Source organism: Plectropomus leopardus, chromosome 20 (assembly GCF_008729295.1).
Source record: "Plectropomus leopardus isolate mb chromosome 20, YSFRI_Pleo_2.0, whole genome shotgun sequence".
In the NCBI taxonomy this organism is placed as follows: domain Eukaryota; kingdom Metazoa; phylum Chordata; class Actinopteri; order Perciformes; family Serranidae; genus Plectropomus; species Plectropomus leopardus.
Genome location: NC_056482.1, coordinates 10,434,428 through 10,459,185, shown reverse-complemented (window position 1 = coordinate 10,459,185; position 24,758 = coordinate 10,434,428). Strand labels below are relative to the sequence as shown.

Sequence of the window (24,758 nt, the reverse complement as noted above, 5' to 3'; positions counted from 1 at the left end):
AGATTTTATACCAGCACATCCACTCTAATTGTGCACACTCTGAAATCTAATTTCACCCAAGTCTGACTTCATTGAAACCACGTCCTTAAGAGAGAGAAAAAAAAAAACTCTCTCTCTCGCTCTCTGCCCTGATGTCACTGGAAAACTGTTCTTCAGTTGCTAAGAGACAGACAAAGAGAAAATATTTGGGTTGTATTTGTGGTTTTAAAAAAAGAGGAAATTTTAGCTATACCAAATGGACAAAGGCACTTTCATCCTTGTTTTTAAGCGCAGAGAGTAATTGGTTCTGTCCAGAGCTATTGTGTTTATGTGTGATGGGCGCAGTGCAGGCCTGGCAAAAAGAAAAGAACAAAAATATAAACTTGGCCCCACAGCAGTTTGCTTAGGTTTGTTTTGTGAACTGGAAATATTAACAAGACGCCTTCCTGTTTTCTTGTAGGCTTCCAAGCACACTATCTTAATGCTTACAGTTTGTGTTTGAGTTTTACATACAAGTGTGTGAGTGTGTATTCGTCTGTTGTATGCATATCTGTGTGCATGTGGAGATGTCATGACCTTTAGAAACTAGGCAGAACCTGAACTTAAGAGTGTGGCCTGAAAGTCTGAGGCTGCTCTTTGTTTTTATCTCATTGTATGAACTGAAACTTTAACCTAACACCAAATGCACAAACAGGGTGGTGGAAATGTTGCCTCACTTATGTCAGAGTCAGTGACTTTTACAGGATCAGCTACACATTGACCAAAGATTTGGACCTCTCTGTTTTACAAAGGCACGGCTTGCATGAAAGCATACCACTTCTCAGCCACAGAAACCCCAGCCCAACCCTTTTTGTATCATTGAGTGAAAAGGAAAAATGTGAAATATTATGTAACAAGACGCCGCCTAGGATGCTCAAACAGTGCATGGAAATACTGCAACAGGTTTAGAATAAGCAGCACAGAACAGAAGGTGATCAATGCTTAATAAATACTGAAAAATCACCAACTCTTATCACAAGGCTGTATTATAATTTACAGTAGTTATTCTGTAGATTGCTCAACTCATTGGTGAACTTAAACTTTTGGACATTCAAATTTCTGGCATGGTACAAGTTGGACACGTGTAAACGACAGATGGAGAAAGCAGAGGTTGGGGTCGAAAAAAATCAAAGCAGGGATGAGGAAGAGGTTATGAAGACTTTGAAAAATTATGATTGATTGTGGTTAAAATTCCTTCAGTATTCATTTATCAGAAGGTTATTACCTGGAGCCAAATTATCCACAGAAGTCTCTTCCTCTCCAAAACAGTGATAAAACCACTGAATAAGGCAGTGTCATGTTAAACATCAGTGTTTCTTCTGTGTTGTTTGGCACTTTAGCCAACACATACTGTGTATGCTGGCCTTTTTTTCTCTGATAACTTTATGTGTGCTCACCTTATTTGTGATCCAGACGGTTTTTACCAGGAGCCAAAATATCCGCAGAGGTCTCCTCCTCTATGTAACAAATGGACTCGGTGACTTAAACCAGTAAAACTGAGTAAAGCAGTTTCACATTAAAAAAAAGTCTTTGTCACATGCTTTTGGTGCGGAAAGGCTACTAAGTCAGTTGCTGATGCAAAAACAGGAATGATCGTGTCTAGAACCAGCATTTGGTTTGTCTGTTCAGGGCTACTGATTACTGTGGCAATCTCAGTAGACGAGGACCTGCTCCCTATGTAGATCAAAATGCTCATTCTAAGGTCACAAACAAAATTTGTATTATCAGATGATTATGAACTAAAAAAAACATGCTTATTATAATTCCATATTTGTCAATATATCCCCTTATGTCCCACATAGTGAACCTTTAAAACATATGGTAGAAACATAACAATGACAGTATGAATACTCCAAGTAATAAAAAAAAAAACTACAGTAAAAACACCTTTAGGAAAAAAAATATTAAAATAAAGACTGAGAATTGAGCATGCCTCTGGGATAAATTACTCCTTATAATGTTCTTTATAGCCAGGGGCATCCTGCAGCACCTACCAGACTAGCTTTAGAAACATCAATCTGGGCTTTAAGAAATGTTTTTATTCACATGTGGAAAGGTTAGTAAAGACAGGTGGAATGCCATAATCATTGGTAGCTGGGAGTGTTTTATACACATTTACAAGCACCTGGGAAAATTATAAATGTAAATTGAAATGGTCATCCCGACAAGCCAGGCGACCCTACTATAAAGCAGAGTATAGAATTTGGTGTAAAAGTGTGGAATCAGGTTATTGTAGTAGAGAAATACCAGTTAACACAGAAACTGGCCTCCACATACTGTTCTTTATAAAGCTGAGCGTGTTTGCTCGTCAAATACATTAACTGCACGTGTTTGTCTATCAAGCATGCTAATCCTCTTATGGTGATACAGTCTGGAGTTCAGGTTCTGACAGAACACACAGCAAATAGCCCGTGGCAATGAATATTCATTTTAATGAGAACCACACAGATAATGTTATATTTTGCTATTATTTTGTCGTATTATATGTGATGTGTCAACACAGCTGGGAGAAGAAAAGAGGAAAAAAGTACAAAGTGAACTGCTGTTGAAATATGGAGATAAATATTGATCATTTGACTACATGTGCAGAGCGTGAGGGTTGTATTGAATAAAGCAGCAGAGAGAGAAACGGAGGGAGACTGTGAGATTGAGTAAAGGAAAAGTGTAGGCTGGCTGCGGCAGGAAGGAAAAGAAAGGGGAGGTAGTGCATGTGTTTCTACTTTAGTATGCACGTCAAGCAGGGCTGAAATTAGTTGTGATTTACTGGAATGTGCTGCTTACCGCTCTCTGCTCCAAAACAGAAAAGGGGCAAAGAAGAAGCTAATACGCTCCTTCTTCCTTCCTTTTTGCACTTTTTAGATGTTTGTCATTATGGAGTGTTTACACATCTACACTTAAATCTGTCTGTCTTGTAAGAAAATTTGACTTACAGTTCAAGGTTCAAGATGATTTTTATCACAAAACACCACCGCCTACCTGCCTGGTTGAGCATCCAGTTTCCACACATTGTTGTTATGAAGTGATAAGCTGAACAAAGAAGCACTTAAGTGTCAGCTGTTGTTGTGCATTCATGTACTGGAGTAAAAGTGCGCAGTGCTTTTTTTTCTGCACACTATGAACTGCCGGCTTTTCTGCTTCTGGCCCTGATGACTCAAAGTTATTGACTGCAATCTCCAGTTTCTGCATGCATGTTTGCACACACATTCAGTCTGTGTTCCTGGGATTTTGAGTCTTTAAACCTGTTAAAAAGTAATGCACACGTCCAGTCAGGCAGGCAAAACTTGTCTCCCCACAGTCCATTAAAGCGCTGTGTTGTGGTCCGCATGAAGCTCTGGCCGTGTTATTGACTGTCTGGCCTGCAGGCTTCTCTTCCCCCGGGCCAATTGATTTGCTAGTCTGGGTCAACCAATGCTCCAATGGGTGCACGAGTCCTCCATCCACATACATCCACAGCAACAGCCATGATCAATCGTCAGCATCCTACCTCCTCCAATCATCATATCTGCAAATTCATTTCACTTTTTTAGTTCCTGTAGTTCTATGCATGTTGTTTAAATTACATAGATATCAACCTGTAGTTTTTTTTCCTTGCTTCCATCTTTGCTTCCCTGCTCTCTTCTCTCTCTGTCTCCTGTAATCTGTCTTCTCCTTTATGCTGTCTACAAAAATTGCCCGCCGTTTTCTACAAATTGTTTTGCCACTTTACTCTCCGCTCTCCATCCTTCCACTTGCCTGCATTGTGGTGCATCCTCCTCTCCTGCTTGTAGAAAGGTTGATCAGTTCACCCGAGACCAGTTAACCGTACGTCTGCCCACTGGCCCCGGGGGAAAGCGGCAAGTCTCAGCCAGGTTAGTGACAACATGAGCCAGGTCTCGGACACAGAAATGGGACCTGAATACATTTCTGACATTTGACATGGTGATTTGATTTATTCTGCCCGACAAAGCCTCAGCATCCAAAGGTCAGCTGATGATTGGTAAGACTGCTGTTTTTTTTTTACATTAAAGGTGACCCATTATGCTCATTTTCAGGTTCATACTTGTATTCAAGGTTTCTATTAGATCATGTTTACATGCTTCAATGTACCTGCTCACTGCCATTGCAGCCAGGGAATAACTGTATAGTAGCACTTTCTTCTGTGAAAAATCCAACAATAAAAGCATCTAAACACAACTCCACATGTCCAGCAGGAATATGATCTGAAATCAGGGAGAAATTAACAACATTGGCAACCGAGTTTACGTGTCTCCCTGACGTTAGCATGTAGCTCCATTTAGCAGTTTAGGTTATGTAATGTAAACACCTGCAGTAGCGTGCCTTGAGCAGGCCCCCAGGAAATGCACTGGGCTTTGGATCCAGTTTGCATAGCAGCCAAACGATGGTTAAATCTCCCTGGTTGGTCATGTGATACCATCGGGCCTAAAACGACATTTTCACATAGACTTACAATGGGGAAAGAGACATCTGTAAATCAGTCGATAACTTTTTTTGAGCATCTCAACCCCCACAAAATGACTCATTTTACCATCAGGTGTTAATCCATTTGGTCCAATAACATATTGAAAATTTAGAAGAGCTGCAAGATTTAGCAGAGCGCTAAACCAGGAGTAGACGGCTCAGCTGGTGTAAGTCTGCAGCGTCCTGGCTCTATGGGCCCCATGATGCAGAAGCAGCACCGATCAGCTGGGTAATTTCATACCATGGAAATAGAGCTCTTTTGGCGTCATGCGCAACTGAACAACTAGCAATGAACAGGGTCCCACCGTGATTGCTGTAACCAGGTCTCTGAATATATCCGTGGCCTGGAGCTGAAGAATATTTGTCATGATGTGATGTCACCTTTTCTCCAAAGTACAAAAAACAGTGAAACACAGAATTTAGGACGTTCTGAAGCCTTTTGCACATTACTTTTACATAATTTTACCTCATTATTTGAACATCCTTTATTGTAATATCATACATATGAAAGAAAATAAGGAAAAACATTGTAAGTCTATAGGTCTTTAATACTTGAATAGTTTAAAATAATAAGAATGAAAATAGAGGGATATAAAACTGTTGACTCAGCCAAACGACATCAAACACTGACTTAAATCTGATTTAGATCTTAATGTTACTGGAGTCATCACCTCCACCAAAAAAATAAAAAATACTAGTTTCTTATGTGATTAGATTGTTGATTGTCCTAGAGGCAACCTGTTTCTCACTTAAAAGAAATTGTGAGATGAAATTTCATCAGTGGCCCCATCTTCCGGGATGGCCGATCCAAGCAACACTCAAGATACTGCAGAGCTCCCAGTCATTAGATGTGATTAACATTTTATTACTGTCTCGCTCTCACCTCTCCGCATCAACAGCAGATCAGGAGAAGAGCTTATTAGAGCTGAGCCTAAACTAACAGCGAGTGTAAAGATCAAATTAATCGTCAGATGAGTGAATGTGTGTGTTCGAGAATGAGACTCTAAGAAGTCTACCGCCTTGCAGAAGATTATACAATCTCACCCTCTGCAGTCAGATGAAATGAGATCTCACGATTTCTGTCAGTCAACTTTAAGCTGTTATACTTTTTTTAATGTTTATGCAGTTGGGTGAAAAATTAAAACCTTAAAAAGCAGCTTTGTCACAATTAAAATTTGCTGTAGACAAGAAAAAACAGGCATTGAAGGATGCCTGTCAAGAGGGCGTTTGCTGATCATTGTGTGATTTTAAAGAGCTCCGTTTTTCTTTCAGGCTGTTGAACATACAACTAAGAATGATGCTTAGAATATATGAATAGAGTTGGAGGCAAGCTGTTAGGTAGCAGAGAGTCAGAAGATGAACTGTCTGCCAACCTCCCCAAGAGAGTGGTGCAGAGGGGCCGGGCGAGACATAAACCAAATGAACCACACACAAAAAAGACTATAAATACACTTGGACACATTCACTTTATCTGTGCTTCTGCCACCTCACACACACAAACACATTCATACATACAGACAGATGACAATTTGAAGGAAAACAACTCGAGCTTCAACTAAGAAGTATTTTCATGACCAATTTATCTGCTGATTATTTTCAAAGTTAATCAATTAATTCTTTTGTTTGCCTGCAGTGAAGCACCTTCGTCATGCCACGTTCCCGTTTTTGAACAGAACCCAATATGCGGCCCAAGTGTGTGATTTTAGACCGAATGCCAAACGTCTGGAGGCGAATGAGGCGTGAAGGTGGTGATATGTAACACAACAGTGTCACCTTCAAATGTGACATATATGCGTCTAGCAGTGCTTTCTGTACAATAACAATAATATAACATGACAATAACAATCATTTACTTTTCTTGTTTAATGGTGTCTGATTTTGCCCTCTGTCCAGGGGATCAGAAGATCTTTATCTGTCAACTGGGACGCACATATAACATATCTTTAAAATGTCGCACTCATCCAGTCCTGTTGGCCGTCCCTTTCACGCAGCTATTACTGCCTCCACAGTTTAAAGCTGAGACAAATCTGTCCCCCCATTTTGCAATCTTAGCTTAAGAAATGTAAAAATAGTATGGGGAAAAACATATTAAAATTATAATTTCACAAAGCCCTATTCTGAGATCCTCAATTTTTTTCTTTTACACAGACAACAGTCCAAAAGCCAAAAGGGTATTTTTGTTTTATTTTCAGTAGTGAATGTTGTATTTATCGCATCAATTTCAACAGAATCTGCTATAGTGGTTACTTGGAGTTCAACCTTTTTTATGACAATGGCAAAGAAACATTTTTCATAATCGATTTCCATAATTTCCAAAAAGTTGTAAAAAACTGCCCATTGAATTTTTTTAGACAAAACTGACATGAACCTCAAATATCTTGCTTTGTCTGACCAACAGTCCAAACCCTGAATTTACTATAATGAACAGCAAAGAAAAGCACCATCAATTGTTTTTGCTGGATAAACTAAAATTACTTAATTTGTTTTTTTGGTTATAAAAAAGGTGCAGATCCATTTGTGTTGATCTAATAATATCTACAGCTCTGAAAATATGTCAATTTCAACTTTTCTTCTATATGTTGACCTTGTCCGCATCTTTTTTTTGGCAGTTTTTCAGTATTTTTTCTGAATGTAGCTGGTGATTTATGTTAGAAATCAGAGCTGTTTTTATGTTATTGTGATCAGCCAGTTTGTAATATTTACATATAATATATACAGTACAAATGCAGTGTGTAGACTGCTGGTTGATTTGTTCTTGTCATCAGCCCTCAAACTCAATAGCTGAAATGCTTGGAGAGAAGAGCTTTTCTTTTGTTACCACTTTTTAAATATTAGTTTTTATTTGTATCAGTGCTCCTTCTGCTTAGATGTGTGACCTGCACCTAGGGATGTGTCAGACATCTTTTAAACTCAAAGAACATTTCCAAGGTTTTTCTTACATTAAGTTATTTGGGATTTTCACAAAGGCTACAAACTTAACTTTTGAGTGGGATAGTGAAACACAGTTCTCATTCAAAAGGCAGAATAGATTCTGTGCTTTTGTAATGCAGTCTCAAAAATGTCTTGCATGTTTATTCATATTTCATGTTTGAGTCTAAAAATCAAGCTATTGAAGGTTTGCTAAATTAAAAAGTGCAAGGGAAATGTTTTGTGAAGAATTATGAAAACCCACTTTGCAGTCTTGACACTGATGAACCCTGACAATGTTTAGGAAAGCCGCCTTTCTTTGCGTGTCAACCCAGCCTCCGCAAGGCTTACACAGCCCGATGGATGTCACCGATGTTGCTTTCATGTTTTATTTTTTTGTACCATCTCTATTAAAGACACCTCGTCCATAGTTTTTGAAGAGGGAGATAAGATTGACGGCAAAGAGCCCTGGTGCATTTGTTTTACTTTTCTAATGTCCTTGCCCCGAGTCCACATGAAAGCAGAAGAAACTTAAATAGTTTTCAGGACTCAGAAGTGTGTGTAGCTGTCCAGTAACAGACACATGTAATGTGATAATTATTCATGCTATATGGTATGCTAATATGATATATATGATATACTAATATGATATACTACACAATTGTTATTAACTTTTTGCATTTTTTTTTTCATTTATCTCACTGTGACACACAGTACGTGTGGCCTGTGACTGTTGAGCCCTGATTATTGAAATTTCTTTGGGCAGACCGAAACAGATTCACACACACAAAACATTTATATGTATTACAGTTGAATTCATACAGAAGTATTGTAGTGGGCCATCAGTTTCAAACATAAGAATTGGATTTTATTTTCTAGGTTTTGATTGGTTATGTAATTCTTTCATGGCTTATTTAGTATCAGAACCACTCATCTGTCTGCCAACATGCCCTACCACTTCATGTAGGCATTAATGCTGTGAGTTTCAGCCCCGCAAAGTTTCTTTAAAAGGATAGTCCAGCCCAAAATAAAAAAATCATATTTTTACTCTTACCTGTTGTGCTAATTATCAGTCTAGATTGTTATGGTGTGAGTTGTGGAGTCATGAAGATATCCGGGGGAGAGATATCCGCCTCTCCTGAATCTTCTCTTTGCATGGTGATACACATGGCAAGTGAGTTTAGTTCTTTACAAAAAAAAAAAGAAGCAATAATCCAACATTAACTGCTAACAACAAGGTCTGTGGATTATCCTCATTAAAGAGAGCATTGCTGTTGAGCTAAAAAAAAAACAAAAAAAAAAGAAAACAACCACTTGACAAATCATGCCGAAACAATCTAGATCAATAAATAGCAATACAGGTAAGAGAATGAATATGTGCTTTTGATTTGGGGTGAGGTGTTATTTTTTTGTTTGTTTTAATCAAATATATTTGTGCAGGACAAATCAAAGAACCAGCAGGTTATTCAAATATAGGAGATGGTTTCTATCAGATTTGGCAACTATCTGCCTTCAATCAATCTATCACTGATTTATTATTATATACCGTACATCCCTATGGTCAAAAGATGCAAACCTACTTCTCCTGCTATCATATTTAGTTATTGTGAAACAGGCCTTGATTTCCTTAATTTGCAGATCACATCAGATGTTTACACACGGGCTGACCGATTTCACAGTGTAAAAAAAACTATTACAGATTTGAGTGTATCTGTGCAAAGGTGTGCTAGTCGAGTTTATGCTAGTTCACAGGCCGAGGCAGATAATAGGTTGCCTCCTGGGTGCCAGGGTGACTAATCCCCTGGACCATATGTCAGCGGCTTGTCAAGCCCAGAGCCAGTACGGCAAAAGGACAGAGCTATGCAGGACAGGAAAACACAGACACATCGTGCAGCCACATGTAAGCAGTCATTGGGCTTTTGAATTTTTAGCTGCTCAAAGATTGTGTTAGTAGAGTGTAGGTTACTGTTTGCGTCTGTGGATTGTTATAATATTTACAGAAGAGCATTTGTTAGTGAGTAGGTAGAGAAGTTGAAGATAAAACAGAAAATTGAACCTTTTGTTTTTACTACATTAAGGATGAGTTTTGAGGATGGAAAGAGGGGCAGAGAGGAGGCTGTGGATGACCATGGTGCTGGTGTGACATGGAGGGATGATCAGAGTGTAGCAAAGCAGTTAAAGGGACAAGCCAGCTGCTGCTACATCACCATAAAGCTAACTGAAACCTGCTCTCATTCCAGGAGACAGCAGCGGCCTCAGGGAGGAGGAGGAGGAGGAGGCGGAGGAGTGAAGAACCAACCTCAGCTGATACAACAACAGTCACCGCAGCACCAGAGGGATCAAACCCAGCAGCAGTCTCCAAACCAGCAGCAGCAGAATTTCACAGAACTGGGCGATAACAGAAACACTAGCGCTGGTCGGCCGCCTCGCCAGTATCAAGGAGGACATGGGCAGCGCCAAGGAGGACCCCCGCACCACGGATACAGCCAGAACCGGCGTTGGCACCACAATCAGAAAGGTCAGGGGCATGGACAGACAAACGCTACAGGTGACAAAGGAGTTTCCCCGAGAACAACCAAAGACAAAGAGACTGAGAATGTAAAACCAGGTGATGAGCAGATCAGACCATCTCAAGACTGCGGCAGCAAGAGTTTCAATGAATCACCCAGATCTGACTCAACACCCACTTCAAATGCTCTCCCACATCTGACAGCAGGGAAGGAATCTCCTAACCCACCAGGAAGTGGAAAGGCAAGCGAGGGCCGGTCGGAGCAGCCCAAAATCAGCTTGCTGCAGTCGTCAAAGGAGCGGCTGAGGAGGAGACTAAAGGACAAGGTACCGAAAAGCTGCTTAGTCTCTGTCAGTTAGAATTAAGGAAATCAGGACTAATGTGTATGTGTACACACACGCTACCATCATTACGTTCAAGCACACACATGCACTGTCATTATTATAGAGACAGTTTTCTTATACTGCCTTTCTTTAGTCATTCATCAACTGTACTCAGTTATTTAGCATTCAGATTGGCACACCCAGCCTGCCAGGGAGGGGAGTACATGTTCTCACTAAGGAGGTGAAGAAACTAAAGCGGCATTAAATTAACCGTTTTTGATGTTTTTCCACTAAACTGGCGAGTCAGCCAACTGTGTTGCTGCTCTCAGCTTCCACTTCCTTCTCTAACTCATTACCACCAGGGGTGGTTTGATTTGACAGTATGGAACTCCCCAGCAGGCAGCAAGGCAGGAATTAATAAACAGTGACGCCAGTGAATCAATGAATCCTGTCTCAGAGAAGGCTTCTGCTTGATTAGGGTGAACTGATTTATTTAGCAACTTATTGAAGCAGCATTTTTTCCCCCCATAGTTTACAGTTAACAGAGGGCTTTCTAGTCAACTTTCTTAATGCATTTAACACCACGTTCATGTTTATTTGGTCAGTATGTTGCAAGATGTGCTTTCTTAATAGTAGAACACATTAGTTTTGTGTCATAAAATACTGATTTGGTTTTTCATGATTATGACGTGTCACTGACATGAAAGAAAAGTGAAAGCCACGCGGACACATACGTCAGCACAGTGATTTCCAACTTGAGGTACTTTTACTCCAGTAGGTTCCTCAGCAGTTGCGAGGGTATACGTGGAAAGGCTATGGAGAAGCTAAATCAATTTTTGAAAACAGAAATTACAATTTTACTTTGAAAAATATCCATCGTCTCCTTATAGAAGAGTCAGCCTATCTATCAATCTCTCTCTCTCTCTCTCTCTCTCTCTATATATATATATATATATATATATTTACATAAAAGAAACAAGTAGGAGTCTAATGATAAATTTATCGGGATCAATATATTATTATAGTAATCAACAATCCAATATCATCGTTTCAAAGTGAAAACATATTGTCATCTTTAAGATGTGCCTTTATTTTGAAATTCCCAAAGCATGTCTCTCACTATTTCTATCAAAGCACACCTCGTTCCTAAACATTCAAACAGTCCTAGCAGCTAAGCTCCAAGCAGATAATGGTAAACTACCAAGAAAAAGACAACAAAAATATTTAAAGATGTCGTTCCGTAATGACAGGCCCCTGAATTAAATTCAACTGTATCAAAGGAGACATTTGATGTCAGCAAATATATCATTGCCCAAAGAATCTGTATTATGGCGAAACTTGTGATGCACATCCCAAGAAACAATACACACTTTATCTAATCAGTAAATAGTGTTAAATATGTAGTTCATAAATGAAATGAAGACTTAACCAGAGAAGATGTGGAAAATGATGTCATCAGCACATTTGACTGGTAACAAGAATTCACATCCATGATTTTCTAGCTAGAGCGACTTCTCTGTAGGACATAAAAATTCAGCGTAAAAAAAGAAATCACCTCCTCAGTTGTGGTTAAACCTGCAGTTTGCTGAAATTGAACATTTTATTGCCACCTACTCATGTCCTCTTCCATGTATCCAGGAAGAGGCACGCGTGGAGGCGTCAGGCACCGGCTTTCAGAGCATGGACCGGCTGGTGGACCTCCTCAACAGCATGAGGAGCAACAGCAGCGGGGTGGAGCAGCAGCTGGCCTCCTTCATGGAGGAGGCGCAGTGTTCGGCGCGCTCTGAGGAAACCCTGGCTCAGGTGGTTAGCACCATCTATTCCAAGGCGGTGTCGGACAGGAGCTTCGCCGCCACGGCTGCCAAGCTCTGTGACAAAATGGCGCTGTTTATGGTGGAGGGAACCAAGTTCAGATCACTGCTCCTCAACATGCTGCAGGTGAGAGTGCTGGCATGTGCTGCCTCAAGCTTTCCTCCTCGACTTCAGTAGAACAAACTCCATCATTTCATGGACCAGTCTTACTTACTGTTTTTTTTTCTCAATAAACACCCTTAACTATTAGAACTATAACTACTAATTAGCTTCATTTAGTTAGCAGATTTTTTTTTCCAGTAATAGTCGTTGCCTCTCACAAAGATGCAGTTTTAAAAAGATACAGCTGTAAGATAAATATTAGAGCCATGATATTAGTTTATTTGCCAGTAAGTAAGCACAGCAAAGCCCAAAATGTATCTGGGAAACGTAACTAGAACTAATACAGCAGTCCTGCAACAAGTCCTACCTTTCTACTTTGAACTAAAGGATCAGAGTAGCTCTTCCACCACTGTCTGTGTCTGTAGGAGACTGGTTACTGATTGTGCAATAAGCTGCTGTCTTGATAATGACCTGACAGAGCAGCTCCACCGTGCTTATGAAATGAACACTGATAGGAGTGTCTCTACTCCCGTCTGTGCAGCGCCACTGTTTTTAATCTCAGTGGATCTCGTTAACTTCAGTTTTAAAGCAGAGCATGTGTGCCGTCTTCTGTAAATACTTTAATGCACTAAGATATTTTAATGAATGTCACATTATGATGCATACTTTCCTCCCCAAAATGTTAGAATTCAAAGCTCCATTGCAGCTTGATGATATCTTTTGCAGGACTTCTGCTATTCTGCAGTTGATTTACAATAACCATAGACTACAAAAAAAAAAAATCGAGGTAGCCATGGTGATGTTACCACCTGGGAAGTAGGGGATGGCTGTCAATCATGGTGGAATAATAAAAGACAAGGTTATTTTTTTTGGGGGGGGGGGGGGCAAACCAGTATTTTTTTATACAGTATGTTTTAATCCTCCCTACAGTTGTAGTGTTTACTTCAGCCTTGCTTTTATAAAGCACTTTCAGGTGGAAGTCAGCTGTGTGTGTGACGTTCTAAATGTCAGTGGGCAAAGTAGCTAATGTAAACACCCGGGGGAGAGAGACCTGTCTCCCCCCTCCTCACCCTCCGTCCCTTCACTTAACTGCGCAGTTCCAGTCTTGCACTCATGATGAAAACATTCTCTCAGCCGTTATATATTTCACTGCCTCTCTCCCTCTCTCTCTGCTCGTCCCTCATGAGCTCTCGATTACCGCGCTCCCCCATCTTATCGCCTCCCATCACCCGGAACAACACGGGCCAGTGGCTCGCCACTTCTCCCTGCACACTTCCTCTCTTTCTCTCTCTAAACATGCTCCTCCCTTTCACCCCATCCCAAGAGTCAGACGAACCTCGCCAGAGCGGCAGACAGTCTGGAAGTAGGCAAACAAGACATGCTGTACATGCTGTCTTTAGACGACTCTCACGGTCTAAATGTTAACCCACCTGCTGCCTTCTTTTCCCTCCCTTCACTCCTACTCCTGCTCCCTTCTCCTGCAGATGCTCTTTTCGACTACACTCCTACACTGTTTTCTCCTCCCTTCTGGTTTTCCATGGAAACACATCACTTTAGATGTTGAGCTTTGTATCCCCGACCCAGCAGCAGGGAATCCCACCTCAATCCTTTTACCCCCTTCTCTCGGCTTTTTATTAATTCCCACTTTTTCACAGCTCTTCTTTTATTTCCCACTTTAATTCCCACTTCTAAGCCAGCATGGACCCCCTCCTCATCTTTGACATTTTGGCTTTTTGCTTAAAAACATTTTAAATGTCATAAGTGGGCTCCTGAAGGCCGTCGTTAATGATGTTGCCTGCAGACCCCTGGATCTCAATATGGGGGCAATTAGACTGTGACCGCTATGCGTGTAAAAAGAGAGGCATCGCCGTTTCTTTCTTGCTGTCATTAAACATAATCATACTGTTACCTTGAAAGATGCTATTTATTTTCAGCTGCGGCAAGAGCATGTGCCCTTTTGTTGGCTAATGCTATTGGCACCTTCCTTGTCATCTACTTTTTCCAAAAAAGCTCGTCTTTTTTGTTGCTTACGCTTCAGTCATCTTTTTTCACCTGCTTTGCGATACGTGTGCATCCTGCCGTTTTCCTGGTTTGTTGTGCAAGTGTCAAATATTGCGGCGATGTCCTTGGAGCTGTGTTAGAGGTGTGTATGGTTGTTTTTTAGTGTGTGGTATGTTTGTTTTTGACTGTGTGAGTGAGAGTTTTTTTTATCCATTCAAGGCCACACATTTGGTGTATGTGTGCATACAAGCAGGCCTTCAGCGCAGTTATGTGAGTCTGTGAGAATAGAAGCCGCTCATGTTTCTAGTGCGCTTCAATAACAGGCACAGGACACTCACAGAACGCAGAGTGAGTCGCTCTGGCTGTTAATAAAGTTTCAGTTTAACCTGATGTATAACATCTTTACAAGTGCGCATTACGCATTAACCCATATTAACCCCAACACTTTTACAGCGCTGACACAGTTCAGTACCCTTCACTTTCAAACTAGATTAACATATTCTCCTCTACTTCTGGCAGATAAAAGAAACTCATGAATTTGTTTAATGTGTTTTTCAACTGCTTTTTGGCTTTAAGCACTTCAAGCTTAGAGGTTAATACGTGTGCCACCTACAAAAACTGCCATCAGGGAGATAGCAAAGATGTTAATGGTGATTACCACCACTGCTGATGAATTTATGAAACACTTCAAAAAATATCCGCCTACCACCCTGCCACCTACTTAGAACTTGTACTGCACATTTACAAAAGCTGGATAGTGTGTCGGTGTATTTCACAAACTTAATGTGTTTTTCTTTCCTCCCCACAGAAAGACTTCTCCCGTCGAGATGAGCTCCAGCAGTCAGATGTGGAGAGGTGGTTAGGTTTCATCACGTTCTTGTGCGAGGTGTTTGGTACCATGAGGAGCAGCTCGGCGGAGCCTTTCCGGGTGCTTGTGTGTCCCATCTACACCTGCCTACGAGAGGTCTGTGTCCACATCTACACCTTCTGTTTTAACAATAAGTATGTCAATACACAATTAATCCATTATAGGAAAGCGTCCAGCTGCGTGTGTGTCCTGTTCGTTCAGATCGATTCGTACGCCAAGCCGAGTTTCCTGTTTTCGGCCAGACCTAGTCTAGACTGGAGACACCACAGCAGGGTTTGGTTGGTGGTGTAAACAGTCAGGACACCATCAGTTCCAGGAAAAAACGTGACCCCAGGTTCATTTCTCATTAGCTGGTCGTGCTGTCTTGCGCACACTCACTTGGTCACCATGGAAACTACATAGGGTAGCCACAGCAGACACGCCGCGATGCAGAAGTGGTTAGTGACAGATGGAATATTGAAAGGGGAAGCGAGCGAGGGAGGAGGGGTTTGGAGAAAGAGAGAGAAGAAGAAGTGAGAGGAAGCAGAGAAGACTGTGGTCAGGTTGACAGTTACTGCAGAGGAAGTTTACTGATGGCGCGACAGGTGGAAGGGAATGGAGCGCAGAGATGACAGAATCTGCAAGTGAAAATCATTTTTAATGTGTAGTTTGAGAAGTAGAGAAGAATAATGGCAGGTTTGAGGAATATGCTGGGTAGATTTACTGCCCCATCCACACACACCTCTGCCAGTCTGGCACCCGACACACACCCCCGCTAACAAACACAACAATCAACACACAATTAATGCCATCCACACCCTGTCTGAGTGTATGCCCAGGGCATTATCTCAGCTTGTTAGAAGGATCTGCATGACCGAGGGTGTGGATGTACGGTGCAACACGCCTCGATATTCCAGCAACAGCAGTGTCATGTCTGGCCTAATGATGCCTGAGGTCACACCTGGGAACAATGTCAAAATAGTTGTAGAATAATACTTGTGAATGTGTGTGTCTGTGTGTTTGTGTGTGTGTGTGTGTGTGTGTGTGTGTGTGTGTGTTTTTGTGGTTAGCAGTCATGAGCTTGTTCGACAATCTCCATTTCCTAGAGCCATTGTTCCTGATTTTATCCGTCTGCTGTTTTGTCTAGCCTGTCGTAACATGTAACCGTTGGATTTCAACGCTACGCGCCATAACGTGCACTCGTCCTTGTGTGTGTGTGTGTGTGTGTGTGTGTGTGTGTGTGTGTGTGGGTGTGTTGTGTGGCAGTGCATTTTGCAGCGGCTGCCCTCTGTAGTCGTAGCCTGCAGAACAGGATCAGGTAACAACTGAGGTGTGTTAGGAAGTGTGTTTGAGTTTACATGACAGCTGTACGTGCAGACAGAGCATGCCGGTGAGCTGTGATCTCATCCATTGATGACTCTCACAAGCCAGAAGTGTTTTTAATGCCAAAATGCACATAGATGTATTAAGATAGATAATCCTCAACTACTGTAAATGTACATTGAAGCACACCTTAAAATAAATTAGAACTTATTCAACATGCTCACTCGCCACAAATATTAAACACTACATTAATGATTTTTATTTTTTTAGTTAGCGAAAAACACCTTTATGTTTTAGGGCTGGACCCAAATATCTGATAATTCATTCGTTGGTTAGGTGTTCAGTTTTCAATTTTTAGACTTTAATTTTTTTTAATTACAAAAAAAGAAATGATAAATAAATATTAAAAAAGATTTAATTAATTTATAAAGTTTATAAATTAATTAAATCTTGGTGTTTCCTGTTTTGGTAATATATTGATTTTCATCTCTTTGCAATTTAAAGTAAGCAATATTACATCTGGAGCCCAAAAAATGGTATTCTCGACAGCCCTTACATTTTTTAGGCTCACTTTATATTTGTGAAGCAAAAGTTTTCATTTCTTGTGCTTGTTTATTGGGCCAGCTGCTGCTTCAGCAAGCTTCTGTGGTTACATAGGTTGTTAAGAAACTTTGTGGTGAGTAAATTTAGAACAGCCATTGAGCCAAACATGTCGATTAAAGTGTAACCACACCTACACTGGCAAATTTGAAACTAATTTTGCCCAGAACATTATATGAAAGTAAAGAAAGTAAAATGCAGCCCACATCTAGATACACAGCTAAGAAGAAAAGAAGCAGATTCTTATGATAGTACAGTACCTTTAAAAAATGATCTATCACACATTTCTTTATTAAGGAAAAGGAGTCGGGCATGGCCAAATAGTCTTAACAAAATCAGAGGGCAGGCAGCAGGGAACTCGAATTAAAATATAAAACCATCTTTTACTGAAGCAAATGACCTGCAGACGTCTTCATCGGGGTATTGGTTTGCAGTTGCACACCGCAGGAAGCATGCACATACACTGTGTCTGGTGGTGACCTCAGGATCTATTTATATTGTGCCTTGGTATCCTTCTTTGAAAGTCAGCACAGGCCCTCTCTGACAATCAACTCCGTACAGTACAGTAGACCACTGTTTCTCAAATGGGGGTATGTGGAGGTACTCCAGGGGGTACGTGAATTTAAAATAAAATGTGTTTTAAAAAATAGCAGCCATAACTCCTAAAAGAAAATAATTATATTATAAAAAGTTCAGTAAAAATATAAGTTCATAAACTGATGTGTATTCTCAATATTCAATTCAATATTCAAATGCCATCACCTGTCAATCAATCACTTGCCGCCATCAGGACACAAACAATAGAGTTGCGGTTGAAGCGTAGCAGCAATGCTGCGGAAAATACGGAGAGACAAGTGACAAAGAAGGCAAAACACATACCGTCAATATGCAGACACTTCATTGAATAAAATGTTGAAAAAAGGCCAAACACGTCATAATATAGCATGTTGAAAAAATGGCTGAAAACAACGTGTTAATGGGAGTTATGTCCAGGAGTTGCAACCCCCAAATTTGAAAGTGTTTTTCAGTTACAATGTTGTTTAACAAATCAGACACTGATGGCACACCGCTGTGTTGTACCAAAAATGTTTTGTGCTGGTCAGGGGGTACATTAATGAAAAAAGATTGAATATTTTGGGCTTCGAGTGACTGTAACTAACTTCTTCTTTGTAGGCCTTTTTGTTAAGCAGTAAATGAAGTACAGAAGTAGAGCAGTATTATTAAGTGTAACCAAGGGAAGTTCTGGTCCTGACACTACACCTGTTGTTACCATGCAACTATTGAAAACTCAGTCAAAGTTAAAGTAGTTATAATTTAAACTTAAAGCTTTCTCTGTGTCATTATTACCCTGAAAAAACATGGTTGTCTGATAGCGCTCGTTCATCATTTCCTTTTTCTTAGCAAGCGGTATGATGACAGGTTTCAAAATATACAAAGCAGAATATTTGAATAAATAAGGATGTTTTTCTAGTCAACTTCACTGAGTCATTCAAGGTGTTGCTGTCATGCTGGATGCATCTCTTTCATTCAGCGCTGCAAGACGATCATGGCTGTCCTACTTTTTCTTCTTTTTATGTTCCTAGTCTTTTAAACAAAAATACTGTAAATGGAAATCACACAGAATCCCAAGGTTTCCCTGTGCAGGAGAGCTTTGATTCTTGATGATGTAACTAAGCAGAGACCTGGCTGTTTCCAGCTTCAGCAAAAAGATGTGTGTGTATGTGTGTGCGCGCGCGCGCGTGTGTGTGTGTGTGTGTGTGCATGTGTAAAGTATAGTCCCTCAGAAAGTGGTTTTTTTTTCTGCAGCTGCTTCTCTTCTACTTAAAAAAACACAGGTAATACTGAGCGATTGATTGTTTGTTACGGCATCGGAGTGACAGAGGAGCGCTATCACACTGGAGAACAGACATAGCTAAAAAAAAAAAAGCTATGCGAGTGGATAGTAGAACTGATTATAGATGTGTATAGATTAGACCGTTTTAAACGTATTGAGCAAAAACTTCACCCTGGGCTCCCCAGAGAACTCATTATGAGCTAATCCTGCCTGTCACATAGCTTTCCTACTCTGGGAACGCCGAGACTTTAGTTCCCACATCAAACAGCCACACTGTCACCACACCCGTCTAAGCATACTGAGGAGCTGACGTCTGCTGGGCCTGAATGATAGGTGGAATACCATTAAGCTTACAGTGAGGAAATAACAGGCCAGACTGAGTGTGGATCCTAGCATCAGATGGGGGAGATCCTTTTTTTTTTTGCAGTTACAAAGATTCGGAAAATAATTTTCACTAGTGTTTTTCTTTAAGCTCTTTTCTAAAGCCAGTGTAAAAGCATACTTTAGTTTGTCTGTGAATGGAGGTCAAGGACAACACAACGTGGTCAGACTGTGGCTGAGTTATTTGGCTTGCTGGCATACTTTAGGTTGGCTCCATCAGTTGGCCAGGGCACCTCTGCATCACGCTATCTGAAAAACAAAACACAAGTTTGATCCTGTCAGTTTGAACTAGGGGTGTAATGGTGGTCCAAATTAACTTGGTTTGTACCTCAGTTTTTGGGTCACGGCACATTTTTAGGACAGCAGGGAATCCAAATAAAATAATTTTTTTTTTTTTTTCTTTTTTAAAAACATTTATTTAAACAGTCAGCCTGTTACTGCCAAAAACCATGCTATATGAACAGTGAGAGTACTCTGCATTTATACCATATTTTGCTCTTTGTGCAGCAGGTCTGCACTTTACTGGTTTAATTAGACATTACTTCAGCAAAAGAATCTCTCCCTCCCTCCTCCCTGCCACTTCCTTTCCCTCCTTCAGGTTAATCGAAGCAGCATTTTGGAAACAAACCTGCGAGGAGTAAGACAAGGAGTATTTAACCAAATTCCTGTCTGCTGTGATGTGATTGTAGATGTTCACAGTTTAGCGTGGGGGGCTCTCTGTCGTTTTACCTCCCCTTTGTCGCCTTCGCCTCCTGCATTGTTTCAGTGTGCCAGTTGTATGCCCATCTGTGCATGGGGCCAGCTTTGGGGGTGGAAAGCCAGCTAGCATGTTTACCAGCTCCACGGTTTGTTTTTGGCTGCACTGTGTGTGTATGCAGATATACAGTGTGCATAAAGCCAGCCTTGATGTCTGATGGTTTGCTAGCTTGCCAGGATGAAAGCCTAGTGTGTTGTCTTCCAAGATTTAAAATGTTAATGTAGAAAATATTTACAATTGGGATTAGGGCTTTTTCTTTTTTTTTTCTTCTTTTGTGAACTGATAAATGTACGCAAACACTTGCGTTTCCTTAATCTCGCCGTGTGGCCTACATCCAAATATGCATATATTTCTATATCTGCTGTGCTTTAGAAAGGGTTTGTGCTCTCACTTTTTCTGCAGCTCTTTGCTTTGCAGTGTCCCAAAAGTGTGTCACACAGTGTCTGTTCTTGTTCCTTTTAGCTGTTGGAGTCCACAGATGTCAAGGAAGATGCAGTCCTGTGCTGTTCCATGGAGGTATGCCCCCCCTCAAACACACAGACACACACACACACACACACACACACACACACACAGAACCACAGAGGGAGAGTAAACAAGAGAGCAGAGGGCTGATTTGAAATTTATGTAGGACACACAAATGTGATACAGTAAACATGTCAACAAATGTAGATAAGAAACAAATTCTAACAGACTTATTGACACCCATAAAACCATTGTTTTATTTTAATGCAAAGTGCTCCAGCATGTAATGTATGATGGCATGCTATACTACATAGCTCAAAATCCCATTGCACATATGCACAGTAACGCATGTAAAATTGAGTTGTGACATACTAGACTAGACTTTTTTCTAAACATTTGTTATAACTCATAGCAGTATGTCATAAAAAATGTCCACAGAATTATGCCATTCATTATTTGTATGCCATTCATTAAAAATATAGTATAGTGTTCCAACAAAAAAATGGGGAAAAACTAATAAAAAGTGAAAAAAAAAAAATCACAGTACTCAATCAAACTACGCAAAAAACCCCTCTTTTTGACATGTCAAAAAAAATGGCTGAAAACCGCATAGTGTAGTATGTTGAAAAACAGTAAATTTTGACATAAAAAAATGGCTTAAATTGCAATACTATAGCTTGTAGAGACACTTTATAGTACGGCAAGGCAAGGCAAGGCAAGGCAAGTTTATTTGTATAGCACATTTCAGCAACAAGGCAATTCAAGGTGCTTCACACAGAACATTGAAATACAACAACAGGGGGAAAGGAAACACATTTAAAACATTATAAAAGAAGCATGTAAAAGGTGATTAGAAACAGCAAGTAGGAAAACAACAGATAAAACCCAAAAATATAAAAACACATATATAAAAATAAGAGTTGCAGTGCAGAGTTTCGAAGTAAAATATAAAATTTAAAAAGTAAAAAGCCTTTTAGTCAAAGGCAGCAGTGAACAGGTGAGTCTTTAACCTTGACTTAAAAGAACTCAGACTCTCAGCAGACCTGATATTTTCTGGTAGTTTGTTCCAGATATACGGAGCATAGAAACTGAATGCTGTCCCAGGACAAGTTTTTCAAGGTCCTGATGCGACATCAGACCTTTAATCCTAGAAATATTCTTGAGGTGATAGTAAGCTGGCTAGTATACCATGTTGAAAAAAGGCCAAAAACGTCATAATATAGCATGTTGAAAAAATGGCTGAAAACAACATGTTTTAATGGGATTTATGTCCATGAGTTGCAACTCCCAAATTTGAAAGTGTTTTTCAGTTACAATGTTTTTTAACAAATCAGACACTGAGGCACACCACTGTGCTGTACCTCTTTTTTTTCTACCAAAATGTTTTGCACTGGTCAGGGGGTACTTGAAAAAATATTTTGAAAGGGGTACATTGATGAAAAAAATTTGAGAACCACTGCTTTAGTATGTCATAAAAATGAAAAAAGAAATCGTAGCATAGTATGCAACTGACATTTTAAAAAAGGTCATAGTATAGTAATTAATGGAAAAAGGTCATAGTCTTGTTTTGTTTGTCGTAAAAAAGTTCATAAAAAGGGGGGAAAAGAAGGGATTGTAAGGCCTGTCATTAAAAAGTGACTGACCTTTTTTTTGCTTTTTATATGAAATACTTTTTTTAACATACCATACTGTGACACACATATATATGTGTGTGTGTGTGTGTGTGTGTATATATATATAAGTAACTATTCTTTTACTTTGGGCATATTTTTATGACACAGTTACTATGACCTTTTTTTTAAAAAAATGTATGACATACTATACAAAGAATACTATTCTAGGGCTTTTGTTTTTTGTGACACACTAAAGTTTGACCTTTGTCTGTTTTATATTTTTAATAACATGTGAGTGATTTTAGTCAAATTGCCAATTTCCAAAGCCAGCATAAGACTGAGAGCTGCACAGGAAAAGCTCTTGTGTATTACTGATGATACTCTAAAACTAGACAATAAACAATAAATCTAGAATTGAATTAGTCACTAAATTCATTCTCTTAGGCTTGAGTGTAAATTTAAGTCCCAAAATGGATTTTATCAGAACTGGGTCGTTGAAGAAGAGTGCAAAGTTTTCACCACCAGCGATGGAAATAATGATAATAATACAGACAGGTGAGCTCTGGTTAGCAAAAAATTCCCAGATGATCACTAACACAACCAGCATTTGCAGTCTTCATTACTTACCAGCAGGCTCTTCTCGCAAACACACACACACACACACACACACACACACACACACAGCTCTATGGCTGGAGGGTGTGCGAACCTCTGCTGTCTGACTGCATCCACAGCAACAAGGTGCCAGACGTTGTGTCTTGCTCTCTGTAAGGGACACACACACTTTCTCTGACCTCCCACCTCCTCACTTCCTCCCTCCCTCTCTCCCTTTTTTCTCTCCACCAGTTGCAGAGCATGGGGCGTCTCCTGGAGGAGCAGCTCCCAGAAATGATGACAGAGCTCCTAGCAGCCGTCAGGGACAAGATGCTTAGTCCAACCGAATCTCAGCTGACCCGCTCTCTCCTCATGGAGGTCATCGAGCTGCATGCACACCGCTGGAACCCGCTGGAGGCTCTCACCATCCAATACTACGACCGTACCATCCAAAAGCTCACCACCACTGCCTAGGTGCCAGTTCCCTCAGGAGGAGAGGAGACAAGCCCCCCCAGACGCCCCGAGGAAACACTTTTCAGTTGAGCATCAATCTAGTTTTACCAAAACACACCCCAAAATAAATGCTTTATGTTGGTATGGAACTTAATTGTACAATTCACTAATTTCTCTAAGATATATGTGACCACTGCCACAGACAAACCGCACACTAACAACCAAACAGGTACCCCCCCCCCCCCCCCCCCACACACACACACACAACTACATGTGGTGTTCAAACAATGAAAAGCCATGCATTCTGGCAAACAGGAGCGTCTATATGGCCAGTAGGGGTGTGCTCGGCCACATAGAGTCCTGGAGCTCGCCTGGCTGTGGCTGCTGAGGGATAAAGGAGGGAGCAGACAAGCGAGGGGTCACACAGGGGAGAGGAGGAGAGGGCAGCAGCCTGCCCGTAGGGAATAGAGAGATCTGTACCCAAAGATGAATGAAGGAGGGAGGGGGTGGGTCAGGGTAGTCCGTGTCAGTCTCTTCATTGTGTTCATTTGCCCACCACCCTCCCCTCCTCTCTGTCTCTCTCTCCTCCCCCTCCTCTGTCTCTCCGTCAGCCCCTGGGGTCTGTGTGGCTGATAAAAGAGAGAGGAGGAGGAGGAGGAGGCAGGGAGTAGACACGGTGCTGTCTGTCTGGGCCGTCTGCCCCGCCGGGCCAGGGACCAGGTCAAAGGGCCTCGCTGTGGAGCTCCCCAGCTCCCACAGCTCCTCCCCGCCTTTGTCTCCCCAACTCCACACCCCCCAGCAGGAAGGCTTTTTGTGTGGATGAGACAGCGAGCCTGCTGGGCCAGGCTGGGCTGAGGATAAGGATCAGGCTGGCTAGAGTTGGGTGGCAGATGGCTGCTTGAGCCCATGTGAGACGACACACCCCTCTGGCACCCCAGCTCCCAGCTCCCTGCTCCCCGAGCTCAGGCCAGTGTCACCAATAGGAGCAGTCAAAATAATGCAGTTGGGGGGGGGCCAGCATTAGAAAAGCATTAAAACAACCACTGCTGTCTGATAATTCTTTTGTTTTTGTCCTGCAGGGGAAGGTCTCTTCTCCTCTGTTAAGCCGTGCATGTACATGCTTTGTTAACCACGTCTTTGATATTATTATATTATTTTTTTAATCATTGTGTTTCTATTGTCGGTTCATTTTGAAGTCTTGTTTTTATGATAAAACGTATGTATGAGGTGTTAGCGGTAGGCCTTATTGCACAGGTTGTTTTGCACTGTTTTGCTTTAAAACTCAAAAAAAAAGCAAAAGTTTGAATTTGAATCAGTGCTTGTGGAATTAATATTAAAATCTCAGTAGTGAGACAAATGGGTTGCGCATAGTGAGGGATTTTAGGATGTTTTAATGGACTAGTGGCCTTTGTCATTTATCCATCTTTATAGGAGCTCTCTTGTTTTGGGGCCTGCAGGGCCTGTGGCAGCAAAGGGCATGCTGAGGACTAAACAGACTCATTCACGTAATTTCTGTTGCTGAAGGAAAAAAAAAAAAACACATTTAAAGAGGACAAAAAAAGTGATGTGACAACAAAAAAAGAGCATGGCACACAGAGAAACAAACATTTTCTCTTACACAAGCCATTCTTTGCAGTGGACATTTTGCAAGTGTTTAATATCGACTGTATTTGCTTTGTTTTTGAGGAAAATGACAACTATTAACCTGTGTATTTGAAGATGACAATGATGAAAAGAAGAATCTTATTGTATGACCTCATT

General features: G+C 40.9%; 1 protein-coding gene across 5 annotated transcripts in view; it reads left to right on the top strand.

Annotated features, from left to right (window-relative positions):
* ctif (CBP80/20-dependent translation initiation factor) overlaps positions 1-24,517 on the top strand; it is a 59,664-nt gene extending 35,147 nt beyond the window's left edge. For 2 of the 5 annotated variants that reach the window (XM_042508946.1, XM_042508948.1), the window contains 6 exons: positions 3,786-3,866; positions 9,624-10,218; positions 11,854-12,153; positions 14,939-15,094; positions 20,335-20,388; positions 22,797-24,517. In XM_042508946.1, coding sequence (XP_042364880.1) covers positions 3,786-3,866; positions 9,624-10,218; positions 11,854-12,153; positions 14,939-15,094; positions 20,335-20,388; positions 22,797-23,018 — 1,408 coding nt within the window. In that variant the 3' untranslated portion in view covers positions 23,019-24,517. The remainder of the gene's footprint in view (positions 1-3,785; positions 3,867-9,623; positions 10,219-11,853; positions 12,154-14,938; positions 15,095-20,334; positions 20,389-22,796) is intronic. The other 3 variants (XM_042508951.1, XM_042508950.1, XM_042508949.1) reach the window with 3 other exon arrangements.
* The last annotated feature ends 241 nt before the right edge of the window (positions 24,518-24,758 follow it).